Genomic DNA, 13025 nt, shown 5'->3' with positions numbered 1-13025 from the left:
ACTACTTACTAACAGTCTCGACTAGAATCAAACTTGCGATTTGACATAGTATTGATATACTGCAGGAAAAAAAAAAAGGAAAAATCACAAATAAAGATTCTGGAATTTAAAAAATACAGATAAAAACCCGTGACAACTTTACTATAACTTCTGACAACTATGACTTTTGACAATAATAATATGTCATGAAGTTGTCAAAAGTCATAGTGAAGTTGTCACGGGTCGTATTGTCAAAAGTCATAATGAAACTGTCATGGGTTTTTGTTTATGTTTTTCAAATTCTAGGGTTTTTTTGTGATTTTTCCAACAAAAAAAAAAAAGGACACCAAGTTCCTTCTTACATGACAATAATATTAGCACTTTTTTGTAGACACGCATATAGAGAGAAAAGGAGGCTATTGCAAAATCTTGCGAGGATAGAATATATGGAACAAAGAATTGGCAAAAAGCAGCTAAACGGTCGAGATCAGCTTGAGCCCCCGCATGAAATTCCTGATCGAGCCCGCGTTATAGTAGTACTACATATGGCAACATGAGGGAGGTTCCAACTTCGTGTCTTTGATGAACCACCCCCTTCATATTTTTTCCCCCACAGCTAACGGAACTTCACTTGATTTTCTAGAGCAAACAAGGCACATACCACACTTAACTGTTGCCCCGCATAATTTCGTGAATCAGGTAACGTGTATTGTGCATTTCAATTTTATTATGACCCTGTTGGCTATCATGATTAAATTTATTTATAAGCACGTTTTATATAAGTCGAGATAAAACTCCTCACACATATTTATCTCGTATTTTATAAATTATAATTGAAAACTGCTTATAAACTATTTCAAATAGACTATATATAATATGTTGCCCGCAAATGATAAAGAAACTAGGAACCTAAGTTGATCTAAGGTGTTATTTTTCTAGTCTTTAATATATAATTTAATTACTAATAATTTTTAAAATTATAATGAAGTTAATTAAATAAGTCTTATATTAATGATTGAAGAAATATTAAAAATAGGTGGAAACAAAATTATTATTTTAAAAGTACTTTTATAATATACGAATTAAATATATAAAATTTATTAAAAAAAGTACTTTTTAAAAATATTCATTAGATAATCTAATATCCCCGTAATTTTTATTTTTATCTGATAGGGATCGAAACACTCTTGAAACAAATGGTCTTTTTTTTGGGTCAATTTTGAAACGAATGGTCGTGAAGCAAAATTTTTTTATAACGAGAAATATGAAAACATTTCTCTCCCTCTCCCTCTCCCTCTCAACCATCTAACCGTCATTAACATGTAAATAAACGTAAACACTTTACTCCCATATTGCATGACTGTTGGAAATATGTTTTTCTTTTTTTTTGGGGGATGGAGAATGAAGTGTAATTAACTCAGTGTAATTACTACCTCCGATCCTAAATATAAGAGTTGGTTAACTAATTTAAAAAAATTAACAAAAGAAGTTAAGTTAGTTATTTATAATAAATATGTATTATCTTTTCTAAAATATCTTTACTAATCAAGTGTATTAGCTAGAACTATTATTATTAGAATGATTACCTTAAAAAAAAGCACAAATATAAAAGACAAAGTGAATTGGGGTCTTATATTTAAAATCAAAATAAAAAATGAAACAAGATCTTATATTAAAGATAAGAAGTAGTAGCTTCCATGTGTTTGCTTGTTATATATGATTGGCTATTATCATGATGATGGCCGTGACAGTAATTATGAATAAAATAAAATCACCTTGTCATTTCCACGTAACTGATTGAAGATGACATATTAAAATCTTGAATTAAAAAAGAGAGGCATTAAAGTGCAAATAGGACGGTTAATTAACGATAATTGACAATATAAGGAACAAACAGTCGGGAAATCATAAGTTGGGGTTTAATTAAAAACTTATAAATTAAAAAAGTTACGGACGAAACTGAATCCTAATTTTTATAATTTTTTCAAATAAAAATTGAATTAATTTTTGACGTAATATATAACTTCATATGGTCTAAAAACAGCATATCATAAATATTGAAAATTATTATTGTTTTCTAAGAAATATTATTGAATTTTAAAATAATGCAAAATAATTTTATAAATATGAGGAAAATGTGTATGGAAAAATTTAATTATGACCTTAATTGTAACAATTAATTATATTTTTTGTTATTTCTAAAATTTGATTATATAAATAGTTAGACATATAGTTTTTTTCCTTGTAATATGTTCGTTTTTGAAAAAACATTTATTGGTAAAGGCAATTTGGTAAGCTTATTTTTAAAGGTGCCATTGATCTTCAATTATGCGCAAAAATATTTAAAACAAAAATTATTTGCACATAATTAAAGACACATAAAACAAAACTAAATAAAATTAAGCCCACTAAAAATGATTTCACCCACCTGAATTTAGATTCTTTTCACCAATAAATTTCATAAGTAGGAAAATTTCACTAAATTTGACAAAACAAAACGAGGTATATGTTTTTTTAGGGGCAACCAAGATATTTCCAAGTCACATTATATTTGACACTAATCTTTTTAAACTAGGAGGAGTAAGGAGTTAAAGGATAACTCCCCAATAAATATATTTTTTATTTTATTCGGATACCCCCACTTTGGACGGCCAGGCCATCATATTCACACGTCTCTTCTTTCTTTCCGCCTCTTTCCTTTTCTCTCGCTTTCACTTGTAACGTATTATTCCTTCGTCCAAACATAGACCCTCTCCTATTTCGATTTTTCCTTTCCCCTGTCGGCCGGCCCACCCACTCCTAGTGGCCCCCATTCTCTCTCCCGACTTTACAGGGCTCTCTGCATTCCAAATTTTACAAAACTTTTCAAGAATTCTTACGCTTGTATTAGAGATATTTCAAATTATTCTGAACCAAATTTATTATTCTCATTTTATTTATTTTTATGTATAAATTACGTTCCAAAAACTGTTGTTGATATCTCTATGTAGAACACTGAAGAAAACCTGTAAGACATTAAATAATTTTTCCTAATCTCTAGTCAATCATGTTCATTAGATAATTTTTCCTAATCTCTAGTCAATCATGTTCAGCTATTCCAAAATTTCGTATAATTTTCCTCGCCTTTCTAGACAAGGAAAATGATGGTTTTGAAAAAAGTATAAAATAGGAGGTAATTAAAAAAGGAAAAAAATTCATGGGATATTATTTTAAAAAATAATTGAGATGAGGAGAGAAATTATTGAAATTCAATTAATTATCAAATTATCATGATTTTTGAAAGTTAAAGTGATTTATGATAAGTATAATAAAATATTATCATTTTACTCCTTCAATCCTTAATATAAGATCTATTTAATTAATTTGATTAGATTAAAAAATTAAATAAGTTAATTAATGATAAAAATATAAGTTCAAGTGATTTATGATAAGTAATTATAATAAAATATTTTTCTTTTATTCACACTAGAGTTTGCCTAATTTTGTAAAGAGAGGAGCCGGAATCAAAGATTCAAACCCAGGTCCTGTGACCTTGTGACGTGTGTGCATATATCATCCATCAAGAAGAGTAGAAGACTCTCGAAAAATGCCTATTTCCCGCACATGCGGTCTTCACTTTTTCTGCGAGTTTCGCAGCGCTTCCTCCTCCTCCTTCTCAAGGATTCGCTTATTGTGGCTATAAATTGTTGCAGAGGCCTCACATAGGAAGAGAAAACCCACATTGATCGCTATAATACTGGAAAATGGCCAACGCAATTAGATTCTTTGAGCTCAACACTGGGGCTAAGATGCCTTCCGTTGGTTTAGGGACATGGCAGGCTGATCCTGGTGTTGTTGCCAATGCCGTCACCACTGCTATTAAGGTACATTTCTACTTTCTAACTGCTCTTTTTTCCCCCTCATTTAAATCTTCGCCGCTTTTTACATGGTTTAAAATGAGTTAGGGATAATATGAATGTAAATTTCTAAAACTTAAAGGGAATTGAATGTCATTTGTTCTTTTTGTCCGAGTTCTTGATGGAACCTGATCTAACTGGAGTTATGAATATGACTTCTGTTTGTGCAGGTTGGGTACAGGCACATCGATTGTGCTCAAGCTTACTACAATCAAGCAGAGGTATTAACAATTAATGATCAATGGTTTCTCTCTTTATGCCTTGTGTGAGCTATTTATTGATTAATCTGAATTCATATGGTTTTCGTAGATTGGTTCTGCCCTTAAGACACTGTTTGATGAAGGAGTTGTGAAGCGTGAGGACTTATGGATCACCTCCAAACTCTGGTTTGTATCGTCTGGGAATTTCTGCCCAGCTTTCGACTTCTATTTTTTTGCCTATGGCTGCTGAACAGGGATGCTCTGTTTTTCCTGACAAACTCCAGGTGCGCAGATCATGCTCCTGAAGACGTACCAATTGCGTTGGACAATACTTTGAAGGAATTGCAGCTTGACTACCTAGATCTCTATCTGGTATGGTTTCTCGTTTTATATGTGAATTACATACTTGACCGTAATTCACGAGGCCAATTTGTTTTGGTTTAACGAAACGAAGATATGGGGTGATTTATGTAGATACACTGGCCAGTGAGGATGAAGAAGGGATCGGTAGGATTCAAGCCTGAGAATCTGACGGAAACAGACATAGGGAGTACGTGGAGGGCGATGGAAGCGGCGTACGACGCCGGCAAGGCGAGAGCGATCGGAGTGAGCAATTTCTCGAGGAAGAAGCTGAATGATCTGTTGCAAATGGCGCGCGTCCCTCCCGCAGTTAATCAAGTGGAATGCCACCCTCAGTGGCAGCAGCCACAGCTCCATGAATTCTGTGCCTCCCATGGAGTTCACGTCTCTGTGAGTATAATTGCACCGACCCTAAATCCACAGCTCTAATTGAACAAAACGCATGTATGTGAAGTATGAGTAAAAACTTGTGCGTATTGCCCACCCGCCCAAAGGCCAATAATTTGTTTTAAAATGATAAATGGTGTGATTTATTATGAATTATACATTTTATACGGAGATATTGACAAAGATGATTTGTGTTGCAGGGATATTCACCACTGGGGTCTCCAGGAACAGCGGGGATCAAGGGTGACGTTCTTAAGCATCCAGTGATCAACATGGTGGCAGAGAAACTGGGGAAGACTCCGGCTCAAGTGGCCCTTCGCTGGGGCCTCCAAGCAGGTCACAGCGTCCTCCCTAAGAGCACAAGTGAGACCAGAATCAAAGAAAACTTCGATGTCTTCGATTGGTGCATCCCGGAAGAACTAATGGCTAAGTTCTCTGAGATTAAGCAGGCAAGTGGTGCTTCATTCATTTCTGGAGTTTAATATAGTAGGGTATGTAAATTGCTTGGCCTTTGAATTAACACATGAAGTTCACTGGTGCAGGAGAGGCTAGTGAGGGGAACTGGATTTGTTCACGAGACACTTGGTTTCTACAAGACCATTGAAGAACTGTGGGATGGTGAACTGTGAGTGGGAAGCAAGATGCTTGATTAACGGATGATTAATTGCAAGAGAAGGAGCAACATTTGCCTCCTAGGTGTCATCATTTTATCCTCTCTTGATGTTCTGAATGAGTTCCAGCTGTTGTTTTTCTTTCATGTTGCAGTTCGCAATAGACGGAAAATAAGAATTTTTTGTCTTTGTAATGTCAAATATATTCCGGCATCCTATTTGAGTTTGGTTATTGTTTCTATCCCTTGTTATTATTTGGATTACCTTCCGTTCGAGTGGTATATATTAAATTGGTTGGTAATAAAACGGAGAACGAACACCTACATTCTATTGCCAAAAAAAAAAAAAAAACCGCGGCAATCATCAATGTTTCTGTTTGGATCAAAATAGTACTCCTCTGATCCTTATTATAAGACCCCATTTGATTTTTTATTTGGTCCTAATTATAAGACCCCAATCCATTTTGTCTTTTATATTTATGCATTTTTTTCGAAGATAATCCTTCTAATAATGATAGTTTTAGCCAATATACTTAATTAGCAAGGATATTTTAGGAATGGCAACACTTATTTATTATAAATAACCAACTTAACTTACTTCCTTAATCTCCTCAAATAAGTCAATTGGGTCTTATAATTAGGACCGGAGGAGTACTACCTCCTGCTTAGCATAAGAGCTAGCTTGGTTTTCAATTTGGTTCTAAATATAAGACTATAATCTATTTTGTCTTTCATATTTATCTATTTTTTTCAAAGTAGTCTTTGTAGTAATTGTACATGTTAAATATTTCATCAAATAAAACTTGATTAGCAAGGGTATTTTAAGAAAGACAACACCTATTTATTATAAACAATTAATTTAACTAATTTTTTTAATCCATTTAAATTAGTTAACTAGTTCTTTTATTAAGGATTGGAGGTAGTATTTTTTTTTTCTAAATCCCTTCTCCACCTTAAGAAAAAAATGATAATTCAAATGTAAAATGTTATAAAAATATTATTATAATTGAATATACCTTGCCACTAGTTGCCTCTTGAAGTGATTCCTGAATCATCTTCCCCCCGTCATTCTTGTTCTGTGAAAAATAATAAACCATATAAGGGGTACAAATAGCAGCGAATACATGCATCAACCCAAAGAGTAGCTGTTTATTTGCAATATGTTGATTTGAGTTGTACTCTATACAAAAGGGTATTGCAGTTTTACTAACATAATAATCCTTTCGTTTGAGAAATAAGCAGGCTAGTAGCCATTGCAAGCCAAGCCAAGCCATTGACAAAATTAACTAAATAACTAAAAGAAATATTAAAAAAAACAGAAATTTTAAGAACAACGTAAGAGCCAGCAAATTATTACTTGAAACCGTCAAATTTGTGTCCATAGTATCCTATTTTATCTAGCTACCGTTTTTATATTTTTGGATTGGGCTTTTAAGTTGACCTTTCTCTTATTGCTTTGAAAACATAACGGCACCAAAGGCGCACGCTTGGAACAAAGGAAAATGCGGTGAATGGGATATCATCTGCAAAGGAAAATAATAAGGAAAGCTCACAAATTAATCTCAACATTGGATACCGGGTCAAGAACTTGTCGCTTCATCTATGAAAATATGAGAAAGCGCACATTTGCAAACAGAAGAAAGCTTTCCATAGTAATATCAAACAAGATGAGGATATAAGCACTGAGGATTATAGAAAACAGAGGTAAAAAGAAATGACCAAGAACTATTATCTGATCTTAAATATAAGACATCATTTATAAACTACAAATGAGATTTTATATTTAGGATTGAAAATAATATCATGTGATTTGATCAATAATACCTCATATACAAATCCATGAGAAGAAAGCTTAAATCAGAGTAAACCTACCACGAGTTATGTTTAGGGTTTTTTCCTTCAACTCAGAAGACAGAGATTCCCCCTAATATCTAAATCAACACAATCATGTGAAACTCTCTGAGAAGCTAATAGACTTGAAATGAATTTGATCATGCTTGAATCGAAGTTACAGATTCTAAACAGGACGTCCAAAACAAGCTAAATCCAATCATTTAATAAACAATCTTCTATAGATGCCCATTAACCAAAACTAAAGGAGAAGCTCAAAAAATGAAATCAACCTCGATTGAGTCAAATGATTCGACATTTATGATTTTTCTTTACTGGGGAAAAGTATGCTCTTTTGTTATTTCTAATTTATTCAATAGGAATATATGTGAAAATATTACAATCCTTACTAGAACTCCGAACATGCTCTTACAAAAAGGGATAGCATATTTCTTAACTAAACTCTTCAAAAAATGGATGGTGGCTAATGTTGGGAAGAGAGACCATGTAGGGACCACCAAGCAAGAACATGTCAAGCGGTGTTGTTAAGCCACTATTGGTGGTCTCAACTCCACAACTGACCACGCCTTATATTTTCTTTTCTAAACAAATTTTTTATTTATTTATTATTTAATTAAAAAAACTCAAGCACCTATCATTTTTATAGTTATTGAGGGTTTAACACATAATTTTCTTCTTTGAAAAATTAATCTCCCTTATAACCGCGCCTTATTTGGTTAGTTAGATACCTCTATCATAATCTCCATTAATTTAATATTACATCGTATCATTAATATAAAATCTAATTTGACATTCAATTTTGTCTTAAATATAAGAGTCTAATATACTTTGTCTTCTATGTTTATCCTTTTTTTACCCTAAAATAACCCTTGCAGTAGTTACACATGTTAAAAGTTCCATTAAATAGTAGTTTTAACTAATACATATACATAATTAGCAAGAATATTTTAAGAAAGACAACACTTATTTATTACAAATAATTAACTTAATTAATTTTTGTAATCTACTCAAATTAGTCAACTAGATGTTACTCCTCCGGTCCTTATTATAAGACCCAATTTGACTTTTTATTTGGTTCTAATTATAAGACCCAATCCATTTTGTCTATTATATTTATGCATTTTTTTCGAAGATAATCCTTCTAATAATGATAGTTTTAGCCAATATACTTAATTAGCAAGGATATTTTAGGAATGACAACACTTATTTATTATAAATAACCAACTTAACTTACTTCCTTAATCTCCTCAAATAAGTCAATTGGATCTTATAATTAGGACCGGAGGAGTATATCAAGAATCAAAGGTAGTATTAGTGTTAAAATAAACATATAACTTTACTTGAGAAATATATATCAAGTTTTTTTACTTAATTAATATTCTCGCCAATCCTTTATATAAGAACTCATTAAAAAGTAAGAGTTGGTTTTAAATGTAAAACCTTAATCTATTTTATTTTATATGTATTATTTTTTTTTTAAAAAACTAATTTACTTAATTTATATGTGTGTGTGTGATCAATGTGCATGAGGCAATTATTTTGGATAAACAAATGGCTGCCTCAAATAAGAACTGAAAAACCAAAAGACATGATGGGCGTGCAAGCCAGGGACTAAATCATGCCAACTAAATTACCCACCTATTAGGGGACCACTGGGTCTGTGGAGCCCATGAATGGATATGCCTGCGCCTTTAATGTCCTTACACTGAGTGCGCTGCCGCATCTCTTGAAGTTAATACATGCCCATATGCCATATGTTTTATTACTTGTCACATGCAATTCCCAACTTCTTCCATTTTATTATCTCATGCTTAAGTGGGGCTTGCATTGTTTGAGATCATACTATTAATTAATTGTTCATTAATGCTTTTTAATATTAGAGTGCATATTGACAAATTTATTTTGGTTGTTACTTACTAACTGGGAACTCATAGATCAATTGATTACTAGTTACTGGAATAAAACTCGTGACTTTCTGTTTATCGGAACATCCATGTTGTTAGGCTATAAGGTCTTTGACATGATATTAAGGGAAAATTGGTAAAAAAATTCCTAGTTGAGATTTTAATTGGTCAAAATGACCTGAATTTGAACAAATACAAGTATGATTAGTGAGTGTAACATATCATCCACTGTGTGCAACATATCTTTTGTTGTGTGCAAATAATTTCCATATTAATTATTGTTGCACATCATTGATGATATGTTGTACACAACGGATGATATGTTATACTCACGGATTATACTTGCACTTACTCAAATTCAGGTCCTTTTGACCAATTAAAATTTCAACCAGGAATTTTTTTATCAAATTTTCCTAATATTAATATGCCACAAAAAAAAAAGCACCAAACTCCTTCTCACATGACTATAGTACTTTTTCTCAGACACGTATGTAGAGAGAGAAAGGAGGGTGAGAGTTATGGCTATTACAAAATCTTGGGAGGGTAGAAAGCAATCTATAACAAGAAGAATATATGGAACAAGGAATGGGCAAAAAATAACTAAACAGTCGAGATCAGCTTGAGCCCCCACATGAAATTCCTGATCGAGCCTGCGTTATAGTAGTACTACATATGGCGACGTGAGGTAGGTTCCAACTTCGTGTCTTTGATGATCCACCCCCTAATCTTTTTAACAGAACTTCACATGACTTTCCAGAGCAAACAAGGCACAAAACACACTTAATTCCTACCCCTCGCATAATTTCGTGAATGAGGTCACATATATACCATGCGTTTCAATTTTATTTTATTATTTAACTTAGTAATTACTACTTTCGATCCTTAATATAAGACCCTGTTTGACTTTTATTTTGGTCCTAAATATAAGACCCCAATCCACTTTGTCTCTCATATTTATACATTTTTTTCCAAAGTAGCCCTTCTAATAATAAGAGTTCTAGTCAATACACATGATTAACAAGGATATTTTATGAAAGACAATACCTATTTAGGAAAAATAACTAACTCAACTTACTTCCTTAATCTTCTCAAATTAGTCAACTGGCACTTATAACTAGGACCGGAGGTAGTACTTTTTCAACCATAATCAAATTAGTTAAATAGTTCTTATGTTACCTTCGGTCCTTAATATAAGACCCTGTTTGACTTTTATTTTGGTTCTAAATATAAGACCCCAATCCACTTTTTCTCTCATATTTATACATTTTTTTTCCAAAGTAGCCCTTCTAACAATGATAGTTCTAATCTATACACTTGATTAGTAAGGATATTTTAGAAAAGACAACACATATTTAGGACAAATAACTAACTCAACTTACTTCCTTAATCTCCTCAAATTAGTCAACTGGCTCTTATAATTAGGACCGGAGGTAGTATTAAGATTGAAATAATATTAGAAATATCTAAGTTGTAGGTAATTTCATCTGATATGGATTGAAACTCTCTTGAAACGAATGGTCGGGAAGCAAAATTTTTTTATAAGGGGAAATATGAAAACATTTCTCTCTCCCCGTCTCTCTCAATCATCTGTGAACCCCGTCATTAACATGTGAATAAATGTAAATACTCTACCCTCATATTGCATGACTGTTGGAAATATAGTTTTTTTGGGGGGCAATATGGGAAATGAAGTGTAACTAACTCGCTGTAATTAGCTTGCAAGTGTTTGCTTGTTGTATATGATTGGCTGTTACCATGATGATGGCCGTGACACTTTTTTTTTTTAAAAAATAAGCTGGAAACAAACAAACATTACGTAACAACCTAACACACGGTCTTTGTCTTCATAGCACTAGGACTTAGGATCTGCAAACCTCTTGCTTCATTCAGGGCTATCTTTGCAAGCTCATCTGCCATTTGGTTTGTTTCTCTACTAATGACTTGGATCTCGACTTGCCAATCACATGCAATCATTGTCTGGATTTCTAGCATCACTCCCCTGTCGTCGTGTAGCGTATTATCACCTCTTGCAATGAGCTTCATAGCCTCTGATGAGTCACTTCTTAGAATAATGTCCCTCTCCCCAAGATCCCAGGCCCGTTTCAATCCTATTAAATTGTCCCAAAGTTTGGCCGTCAAGTGATCACCATGGTCAAGGTTGTGGTCTTGGTCTTTTAGGGCTCCCCCACACGCTATCCTTCTCTGATAAGCTGAAAAAGCACCAGTCTGTCCCTTATGTCTACTTCATTTTGTTGGGTCAACAAGTGTTGGGGAGAGCTTATGTTGATTCCCTTAAGTTTCGTTATCGCGGTGCGCATGTAGTTCAATATTGCAAGAGCTCTTGCTGTCATCGTGTTCAAATCGGTGACTATGTTAGAATGAGTAAAATCATTCCTAGCTTTCCATATGAGGCAAATAAGAACGACGAAAAGGCATTTCCATTCCTTCTCCATCTTCCCAACTTTTCCTCTCATATTCAAGCAAATCCATTCTTGAAGCTTACAATAGAAAAAACCGTGCTGAAGTTCCTGCTTGATGGTCGAATTCCAGAGTGCTTTGATACAAGCACCATCCTGAACGGTGCGGAGTTCGTCTTCCATTTCTTAATGGCAGCGATCGTAAAGGCCATTCTGGTGCAAGCCAAACTGATATTTGCGTTTATTCGTAATTAACCGCTTCTGGTAGAGTAGCCAGGCAAAGGTTTTGCATCCCTGTGGTGTTTTCATTTTCCATATACTCTTCCAGTTCTTGTGATCTAGATTATTAGGCGGATTGAGAGATTCATAAGCAGATTTAACTGTAAAGAGACCAATCTTATTCCAATTCCAACGAGCCCTCGTGTTGCCAAAACGATCAGAGACCTTTTATAAGCCGGATTCAACATGATCCCGTTTATTCTTGATTCCCCTCCATGTATTGGAGCCTACTCTTTGCTTGTTAATATGAGGAATGATGTCGTCTCCACATCCATATTTGCTCTTAACCACCTTAGCCCAAGGTGAGTCGCGCTTTGTAACTAGGCCCCATTCAAGCTTCATCATAAACGCTCAATTTTTTTTGCTCAATGTGCTTCATGCGTAATCCCCTGTTGTTTTACTTTGCAGACTCCATCTAAGAGATAAGGTGCATCTTTTTTTTTTTTTTCACCATATGAACTATGAAGTTATATATATATATTACGTTAAAAATTAATGGTCCGATGATGGCCGTGACACTAATTATGAATGAAATAAAATCACCTTGTCATTTCTATATGACTGATTGACGATGACGTATCAAAGTCTCGAATAAAAAAAAAAAGAGGCATTGAAGTGCAAATAGGACGGTTAATTGATGATAATTGACAATATGAGGGACAAACAGCCGGGGAAATCATAAGTTGGGGTTTAAAATTGTTTTTCAAATCAAAATTGAATTAATTTTTAACGTAATATATATAACTTCATACCTGGTAATATATATATATATATATATATAACTTCATATGGTCTAAAAATAGCATATCATAAATATTGAAAATTATAAACAATTCACGATCGCACTACTGAATATGGAAAAAAATTATGGTTTTCTAAGAAATATTATTGAATTTTAATATTATGCAAAATAATTTTATAAATATCAGGAAAAATATGCAGGTAAAAATTTAATTATGACCTTAATTGTAACAATTAATTATAGTTTTTTTTATTTTTTAAATTTGATGATATAAATAGGTAGACATATAGTTACATATAGCTTTTTTTCCCTCTAATAATATGTTCGTTTTTGTAAAAACTTTTAGACCAAAGGTATTTCTAAATCACATTATATTTGAGACTAATTTTTTTTAGACCAA

At 33.1% G+C, this 13025-nt stretch overlaps 1 protein-coding gene across 1 annotated transcript; it reads left to right on the top strand.

Moving 5' to 3' along the window:
• The first annotated feature begins 3683 nt into the window (after positions 1–3683).
• On the top strand, positions 3684–5756 carry LOC114730121 (NADPH-dependent aldo-keto reductase, chloroplastic). The gene is made up of 7 exons (XM_028917146.1): positions 3684–3842; positions 4046–4096; positions 4185–4261; positions 4360–4447; positions 4550–4825; positions 5023–5271; positions 5365–5756. Exons 1-7 carry the CDS (start codon positions 3723–3725, stop codon positions 5449–5451), a joined length of 948 nt encoding a protein of 315 aa, XP_028772979.1. The 5' UTR covers positions 3684–3722; the 3' UTR covers positions 5452–5756.
• The last annotated feature ends 7269 nt before the right edge of the window (positions 5757–13025 follow it).

The sequence above is a fragment of the Neltuma alba genome, unplaced genomic scaffold, assembly GCF_004799145.2.
Source record: "Neltuma alba isolate B1F8T4 unplaced genomic scaffold, ASM479914v2 tig00012712_pilon, whole genome shotgun sequence".
In the NCBI taxonomy this organism is placed as follows: Eukaryota; Viridiplantae; Streptophyta; class Magnoliopsida; order Fabales; family Fabaceae; genus Neltuma; species Neltuma alba.
Note: the sequence above shows the minus strand (reverse complement) of the source record. Positions and strands in the feature narration are given on the sequence as shown.

Bases quoted from the DNA above. Each gene is read 5' to 3' on its own strand.
- LOC114730121 (XM_028917146.1), top strand. From the start codon at position 3,723: ATGGCCAACGCAATTAGATTCTTTGAGCTCAACACTGGGGCTAAGATG. The intron at 4,448-4,549 runs GTATGGTTTCTC...TGATTTATGTAG, and splicing joins ACTACCTAGATCTCTATCTG to ATACACTGGCCAGTGAGGAT. The intron at 4,826-5,022 runs GTGAGTATAATT...TTTGTGTTGCAG, and splicing joins CCCATGGAGTTCACGTCTCT to GGATATTCACCACTGGGGTC.